Below are 8,488 nucleotides of genomic sequence, written 5' to 3' on the forward strand. Positions count from 1 at the left end.
AGCTCAAAAGAATAATTAAGGGCTGGCCAGATAGCTCCTCGGACTAAAGTGTCTGCTTCAGCAGAGCACAGGGTCTGGGGTTCGATCCCAGGCCATGCAGTGCTGGCCCTGCCCCAGGGGGCGCTCTGAGCTGGCGACTGAGACTGGGGGGTCGTGGCGCACGCATGTAATCCCAGCGCTTGGGAGGCTGAAAACAGGAGGATCACTATGAATCCGATTTACATAATGAGAACTTGTAGATCCTGTAGACCCTGTTGGCCTTGTCCTAAATTCATAATAAATAAATAATAATTAAACTTGGAGCAAGGTTCCAGCCCCCTGAAGTGCCAGGGAGCCCAGGGTGGGCAGTGAAGCAGCAGAAGCTTGTGTCCTGGGCCTGGGACATGCAGGGAGGAAGGGTCCTGGGACTCGGGGACCAGGGCTGGGCTGGGACTCACATAAGAGCTGAGATAGGAAAAGGGCTGTCTCCTGGAGCTCGTGGGGATGTTTATTTCCCTCCTAGAGTCCTGGGCTAAGAGGAGACACTGACCAACAAGGAAAATAGTTTTTCCTTGGTACTTACCTGTCAGAAGTCTGTGTACACAACAATTGTTACTGCCAATGAAAAATAAACTCAGGGAAAAAAGAGAAAGAAGAAGAAAAGCAATTGTCATGCTAGGGCATTTACTTTACTATGAATTGTTTAATTAAAAAATCTGCCTCGGATTCAGAGTATGTCATGTGTACTTTCAATATGATTAATACTTAAAACCTAGGCAAGGCAAAGTCCAAAGGGAAGATTAAGAGCCAGAAATAGAAACCGAAATTTAGAGCCTGTAATCCCAGCACCCAAGAGGCTGAGGCAGAAGGATCACAAATTTGTGGCTGTCTCGGGCACTTTAGGAAGATCCCGCCTTGAAAACCAACCGGCCAAATAGCTCTGCCCCTAACAAAACAGAAACGGGGCAGGGGGAATCTTTTTTTTTTTTTTTTTTTTTTTTTTTTTGGTGGGACGGAGGATTGAACTCAGGACCCTGCGCTTGCCAGGCAAGTGCTTATTCTACTGAGTTATCTCTCCAGCCCCTGGGCAGGGGGTATCTTGAGAGGATTTATTTAGTGCCACACATTTTATTGTCATCTGGAAACAGGTGTTGAACAAAACTTATATTTTGGTAGAAGACAGATGATAAACCCACAAACAAACATATTTCATGTCAGTGGTGATACATGTTACCAAAAAAATTGGAAGGCAGATATTGGGATGATATGGGATTCATGTGCATGGAGGCTGAGACAGCAGGGTCCCAAGTTCAAACCCAGCCTGGGCAGCTTAACAATTTAGAAAGAGCCTTTTCTGAAAATAAAGTAAAAGTAAATTAATAAAATAAATATAAAGGACTGAGAATGTAGTTCAGTATGATGGCCCTGGCTTGAATCTTCAGCACTACGACAACAAACAAACAAAACCTAACAAAACTCAGAATTGCCAGGCATGGAGAGCCACTCTGAGTTCCCTTTACTTGGGAAACTGAGGCAGAAGGATTGAGGGCAAAATAGTGAGGGAGTGTTTCAGGAAAAAAATGAGTGACCATAGAAAAGACCTCACTGGGGCTCGGGAGATGGCTCAGTGGAATAAGCGCTTCCCTGGCAAGCGCAAGGGCCTGAGTTCAATCCCTGGTTCTGCAAAAAGAAAAAAAAAAAAAAAAAAAGAAAAAACAAGAAAAGACCTCATTGACAAGGTGATATTGAAGACAGATCTGAGCAGGAAAGGGAGGCGCTGTGCAGTATCTGAGTTTGAAACACCTTTCAGGCAAAGTGAGTACAAGTGTGAAGTTCTTGCAGAACAAGGGAAAGAGGAATAAGAAAGAGGTTTGAGCAATTCAGCGCGGAATGAAATCTAGGCTGAGATGGAGAGGTAAGTGTACAGGAGGCCCAGGGCTACACTGGGCAATGCGTAGGAAGTGCCCTCCCCCATCTCTGGAGGCAAATCTTTCAGGCCTTGTGAGGGTGATTCTGCCCATGTGAGCTGGGGGCTTGAAAATGACCTCCGACAGCTGGGGAGGAGCTGGAGGAGCTGCAGGTGCCTGGGAGGAAGCCAGCTGTGCAGGAGGACAAAGGGAAGGAGGGGAGCCTGCCCACCTGCTGGGGATGTGTCATTCTGTCCCCCCACTGGCTCTGAGCGCTGCCTTCAGGCTGGGCCTGTGAGAGGGCAGTGGATGGGCCTGGACAGGTGGCCCTGACAAGAGATGTTTGGCAGACAGGCTCAGCGCTCACTTTTAGAGCAGATTCCAGAAGTGACAGGAGGAGCTGGCACAGTAGTTAAATATAGCGCTGGGGCATGGCTCCACCCCAGTGGGTCTGTCCTCCGTTCTGGGTGTGTCTGTCCCCACAGTGTCCACTGCTGTCCTTGCTCTGTGACTGCTGCCTGCCCTGCAGCTCTGACCGCCGCGGTGAGGCCTGATTCTGGTCCTCTGGGAGTCTCCTGGCCTAACAGCTGTGAGTCCTGTGGGCCTGGAGGTGTGGCAGGTGGGCAGGGGTGCTCCTAGAGAGGTGAGGGCTGGGCTGGGTGTTCTAGACTGCCTGGAACCTAGGCTTGGGTTTAGGGGCTGGAGCTGCCGCAGGGGCCTGCTGGGGCCTGAGAAGGGGGTGGGAAGCTGTCTTGGGGAAGGAGCCAGAGTCCCTCTCCCCTTTGGCTAATCCAAGTCTGTTCCAGTGCAGGTTGCTCGGTGGGGCAGGCCGGGGCCCCTCCATGTGGGCCACAGACCCAGCGGAGAGCCGGGCACCGCCCGGTGGCCTCCCTGACGGCTCCTCCTCCTCCTCCAGGTCACCATGTCGGCCGCGCCCGGCCTCCTGCACCAGGAGCTGTCCTGCCCGCTGTGCCTGCAGCTGTTCGAGGCGCCCGTGACCCTCGAGTGTGGCCACAGCTTCTGCCGCGCCTGCCTGGGCCGCGTGGGAGGCGAGCCGGCTCCCGACGGCACCGTGCCCTGCCCTAGCTGCCAGGCCCCCACGAGGCCGCATACGCTCAGCACCAACCTGCAGCTGGCGCGCCTGGTGGAGGGCCTGGCGCAGGTGCCCCAGGGTCACTGCGAGGAGCACCTGGACCCGCTGAGCATCTACTGCGAGCAGGACCGCGCGCTTGTGTGCGGCGTGTGCGCCTCGCTCGGCTCCCACCGCGGCCACCGTCTGCTGCCTGCGGCCGAGGCCCACACGCGGCTCAAGGTGCAGCCCTGGCCGGGGATGGACTGGATAGTGGGATAGAGCAGGGGACCTATAGGGGGATGCGGGCGCAGTGCTCGGACACGTAGGTGTCCAAGGTTCCAGGAAGATATGTCCAGGAGAGTGGGCCAGGCAGGAGTGAACGGCAGGTGCAGGGGCAGGAGATGGCACCTGGGTCACCATCGCTGTGTGGAAAAGCTGTCTGTCTCACAAGCGTGTGGGGCTCCCTCAGTGGCTCCGGGCGTGGGGAGACCTCCTGTCCTCTTGCTCACAGCCCTTCTCTGACTCCAGCCTAGCAGACTCCTAGCCCACTGCAGAACCCTTCTCAGGGGAGCCCGTCCAGCCCAGGCTTTCCCGTGGGGCTCACCCCAGCATTCACAACATCCTGCATCTTTACCTGTGGACAGAGAACAGAACCTGTGGAACAGAACCACGAGATCCAGTCTGCCCGGGCCCCGGGGTGGGGTGGGGTGGAAGCATAGAGGCCCAGAAAGAAGGGAAGGAAGAGGAAGGCAGGAGGGCCCTGGAGTGGGAGCAGACACCCGGGGTCTGGGAAGAAGAGGGGCTGGGCCGGAGTCCCCGCACAGCCTGGGAACGGAGGACGGCAACGCCCACCGGAAGCAGCTTAGCTGCCTGGAAGGTGTCCGTGTTCAGTGTTCCGGCACAAATTGCCCGTGAGGTCTGTGCTGCCGAAGTTCTGGCAGAAGAAGCGACCAGCTTGTCAGTGAGGTCCAGTGTCTCCCACGGGACGCTTTGGTGGCCTCGGGACAGCTCTACCATCCCCGGCATCAGCTTGAATGTTCTGAACTCATCCGCCGTGGGGTGGTGCCTGGCTTCTTCCCCAGCCTCTGGACCCCAGTCGTGCCCTGCTAGGAGTAGGTGGAGGTGCCATTGTGGGGGAAGAGTTGTGGTCTGGGCCCACAGCACCTGTGAGGCGGGGACTCCTCACAAACACTGGCTCTCTCAGTCTCCCCCAGGGGCGTAGCAGCACTGGTTTGTTGAGGAGGAATGGCTACTTGCATTCCACCAAGAGGGAAACTGAGGTTGGAAGTCATGGAGTCAGGAAGGGGCCATCTGGATTCCAGGATCCCCCAGTGACGCAGCCCTGCAGGACATCACGGGATCCCCTATGCTTGCCTTTTGGGAATCGCAAACTTGCAGGCTTTGAGCTAGGATTTAGACCCCAGATGTGCTTGGTTGGACACCTTTAGAAAGCTGGCTGTTCCCAGGCGCTGTGGGTGTCCAGAGGAACTGAATGGGGCTTCTGCCGGCTGAGGCTGATGTTCTGCTTCTAAGGGCTGAGGCCCAGGAGTTGGGGAGTCTGGATTTCTTTTTCCACATATGTTTCACTTGCCCCTGGAAGCCTGTGTGTGTGTGTGTGTGTGTAGAGCTGTACTTGTCTGTCTGGGTAGCGAGGTCAAATCTTGAGTTGATTGACCTGGGGGCTGATGGCTGAGCGAGTGGGGTTGAGGAGCAGTGAACAAATGCATAGAGGGAGGGGAAGAGTGGGATGTGGGAGCTGGTTTCGAGCATGCAAAAGGGCGTGGGCCGCTGCTGGAAAAGGAGCCACCATTGAGTCTGAGCTTCAGAGTTTTGTGGGGGGACAGCAACAAATTTGGGGTGGTCAGCATCTCTGTCTTCTTCTGGCTTCCCAGGCTCAGCTGCCACAGCAGCAGCTGCAGCTGCAGGAGGCATGCACACGCAAGGAGAAGAGTGTGGCCCTGCTGGAACACCAGCTGGTGGAGGTGGAGGTGAGGTGCCGCCAGGGGCTTGGGCCCGGGGTCCAGGCTGCGGATGTCCCACCAAATGCTTTGGCTTGACTCCTCTTGCAGGAGACGGTGCGGCAGTTCCGGGGGGCTGTTGGGGAGCAGCTGGGCAAGATGAGGGTGTTCCTGGCTTCCCTGGAAGGCTCGCTGGACCAGGAGGCAGAACGAGTTCGGGGCGAGGCCGAGGTTGCCCTGCGGCGGGAGCTGGCAGGCCTGAACTCCTATCTAGAGCAGCTGCGGCAGATGCAGAAGGTGCTGGAGGAGGTGGCTGACAAACCACAGACGGAATTCCTCATGGTGAGCCCTGGATGATGCCTGGGCCAATGGCTCAGGCTCCAGGGACTTCATCCCTTTGTCAGATGGAAGTTCAGGCCCAGAGAGGGGCAAGGAGCTAGTGCCACATAGTTAGTTACACTGGCCCATACTTACACTGGACACTGCACAAGGACACTAACTCCAAGTGGACATAGTCATATTACAGCAAGTACAGATTTCTATACTTAGTGGGACAATCTTTTAACAGAGAAATATGAGTTCCATGGGGAGGGGGTAGTATTTCTTAATTCATGCGGAGGGACAGGGCTAGGGGTGGCCTTGAGTCGTGGGTTCCATTTGCTTTTCTGACTCTTCCTGACCCCACATTCCTGGCTGCTCATTCCATCCTCAGTAGTGTCCAGAGTCCTATGAGCTTTCTTCACCTCCATTCTCTTTTTCTCTCTCTCCAGAAATACTGCCTGGTGACAAGCAGGTGAGACCAACCTGGCTGTGCCCCTTTCCCCAGCCTTCTAGTCACACCAGCTAGCGGCCATCCATTCACACACCATGTGCCTTTCTGCTTTCCATACTTTGTATGAGCACAGAAACAAATCAGACCTGGTCCTTACCTGTGGGTAAGGCTGGCATTGTGAACCAGGTGTGTGTGTGTGTGCATGTGTGTGGTAGGACACAGGGGTCACTATGTGCTCTGGCTGTGGGGCAGACAGAGGTGGACAGGGGGCTTTTCTGAGAACTAGAGATCTCAGATGGATTCTGTAGGAAGGGACTGGCATTAACCCGGCAGACCTGGAGAAGCAGCAGGACAGGTAGAGGGAGGGGCAAGTGCAGAGAGCTTCGGTGGGCAAGAAGATGATGCTGGTGTGGAAGTGAGGGAGGGCGAAGGACATGGCTCTCAGCCCAACAAAAGGGTTTTATTTATTTTTTAAAATAAATTGTACAGCCGGGTGTGGTGCTGCACACCTATAATTCCAGCACTCCGGAGGCTGAGGCAGGAGGATCACTGACAGTTCAAGGCCAGCCTAGGCTATGTGGTGGCTTCAAGGCCAGCCTGATCCAAATAGCAAAAATAAATGAATTTTATGTTATATACATTCTATGATTTTTAAAAATGTATGTAATACAGGGTCTGCAGGGTCTCACTACACAGCTTGGACTTGTAGTGATTCTCCTGTTTTCAGCCTCCCATGCGCTGGGATTGCAGGTGCGCCACCACGCCCAGTCTCAATCATTGTCTCAGCATGCCCCGGGAGCAGGGCCAGCATTGTCTTTTTTGTGACAGGGTCTCGCTATGTAGTTCAGACTGGCTAAGAACTCACTATGTGGCCCAGGCTGGCCTTGAACTTGTGGCGATCCTCTTGCCTCAGCCCCCTAAGTGCAGATTACAAGTGTGTGCCATGAAGTATGGCTCATTTTAAGCACTGCACGTACATTTATGCTCACTGGCATTAGGGTATTTACTGTGCAAACATCACCCAATCCGTCTTCAGTACTTTTCCTGTGCTCAAACTGAAACTCCAGAAGTTGGGGTGTGAGTGGGAAGATCCTGGAACACTCCTTCCCCCACCGCCCTGTGCCTGTCTTGGGGTGTACTTGTTGTCCTCCTCCAACACAGGCATCTCCCTTCCCCTCCCTACCCCCAGGCTGCAGAAGATCCTGGCAGAGTCACCACCCCCTGCCCGTCTGGATATCCAGCTGCCTGTCATTTCTGATGACTTCAAATTCCAAGTGTGGAAGAAGATGTTCAGGGCTCTGATGCCAGGTACTGAGCAGGCGGGCTTAGTACTTAGGGGTTGTGGGTGTGGTACTTAGGGGTTCAGTGGGAGGCCCTGCCCCACACCAGGAAACTTCCCACCCCACACCAGGAAACTTCAATTCCAACTTAGATCACTGAGGAGGGCACCACACTTCACCTCCGGCTCCCTCTGCCACTCTGTAACCACATACAAGATTTCTGGGAGGAGGGGGTTCACTGGGAAGGTGCTGCTGGCCTCAAGAACATTGTTGTTGGCCAGATGGGACGCTGGGGCTTGGGTTTGAACCAGCGACGCCTGGGTCACCCGTAGCCAGGCCCTGCCTCTGGATCCAGAAATGATGTCTCCTGTTCTCTGGGTGGGGCTGTTCTGGGCTGGACAGTGGCCTGATGTCCTGCAGCTGGGGTGGTTCCAGGCCTCAGCCTTGTCCAGAAAGAGCTGGAGCGCATCCAGTTGCCTCACGACAATCAGGCATGGCTGGTGCAGCCCTTCGTGCATACCCTTACTGGTGTATGTGGTGGGGATGGAGAGATCCTGGGTTTATTCAAGAAAAAAATAATACCCAGAAACCATGTCGAGAGTGACTGGTGGCACAGGTGTAGAGGTGAAGACCTGCAATCCTTGCAGCCTCAGAGGCAGAGGCAGAAGCACCCAGGTCTGAGTGTAGCTCAGGGCAAAGGCCAGGTTCAATCCCCAGGAACCCCACTCCCCTCCCGCAAGGGAACCACTGAGAACCAGGCCTCATGACTGACCTGGTGTGACCCTGGGCCTCTTTGGGCCACAGGCAGCCGGTCCTGTGCCTCGTTACCAGCTCAGTCCTGCCCCCACCACGCAGGGAAGGAATCAGGGCCGACCAAAGGCAGTGCAGGGAAGCGCTGCTCCTGGGGCAATCACCAGTCGCGGGCTCCCTCCAGCTGCCGGGGTGCGCTGACCTGACCGCGGTGTCCCCACAGCGCTGGAGGAGCTGACCTTCGACCCGAGCTCGGCGCACCCCAGCCTGGTGGTGTCGGCCGCCGGCCGCCGCGTGGAGTGCGTGGAGCAGAAGGCGCCGCCGGCCGGCGAGGACGCGCGCCAGTTCGACAAGGCGGTGGCTGTGGTCGCGCAGCAGCTGCTGTCGGACGGCGAGCACTACTGGGAGGTGGAGGTGGGCGACAAGCCGCGCTGGGCGCTCGGCGTGATGCTGGCGGAGGCGCCCCGGCGCGGGCGGCTGCAGGCGACGCCGTCGCAGGGCCTGTGGCTGCTGGGGCTGCGCGACGGGAAGGCGCTGGAGGCGCACGTGGAGGCCAAGGAGCCGCGCGCGCTGCGCACCCCCGAGCGGCGGCCGAGCCGCGTGGGGCTCTACCTGAGCTTCCGCGACGGCGTGCTCGCCTTCTACGACGCCAGCGACGCCGACGCGCTGGCCCCGCTCTTCGCCTTTCACGAGCGCCTGCCCGGGCCCGTGTACCCCTTCTTCGACGTGTGCTGGCACGACAAGGGCAAGAACGCTCAGCCGCTGCAGCT

General features: G+C 56.5%; 1 protein-coding gene across 1 annotated transcript in view; it reads left to right on the forward strand.

The window, feature by feature from the left end:
• The first annotated feature begins 2,336 nt into the window (after positions 1-2,336).
• Positions 2,337-8,488, forward strand: part of Trim72 (tripartite motif containing 72) — a 7,911-nt gene continuing 1,759 nt past the window's right edge. Inside the window, exons 1-7 of the mRNA XM_012514230.2 lie at positions 2,337-2,475; positions 2,803-3,198; positions 4,851-4,946; positions 5,028-5,258; positions 5,687-5,709; positions 6,878-6,996; positions 7,942-8,485. Coding sequence (XP_012369684.1) covers positions 2,809-3,198; positions 4,851-4,946; positions 5,028-5,258; positions 5,687-5,709; positions 6,878-6,996; positions 7,942-8,485 — 1,403 coding nt within the window. The 5' untranslated portion in view covers positions 2,337-2,475; positions 2,803-2,808. The remainder of the gene's footprint in view (positions 2,476-2,802; positions 3,199-4,850; positions 4,947-5,027; positions 5,259-5,686; positions 5,710-6,877; positions 6,997-7,941; positions 8,486-8,488) is intronic.

The sequence above is a fragment of the Octodon degus genome, unplaced genomic scaffold (genome assembly GCF_000260255.1).
Source record: "Octodon degus isolate 3935 unplaced genomic scaffold, OctDeg1.0 scaffold00001, whole genome shotgun sequence".
NCBI lineage: Eukaryota > Metazoa > Chordata > Mammalia > Rodentia > Octodontidae > Octodon > Octodon degus.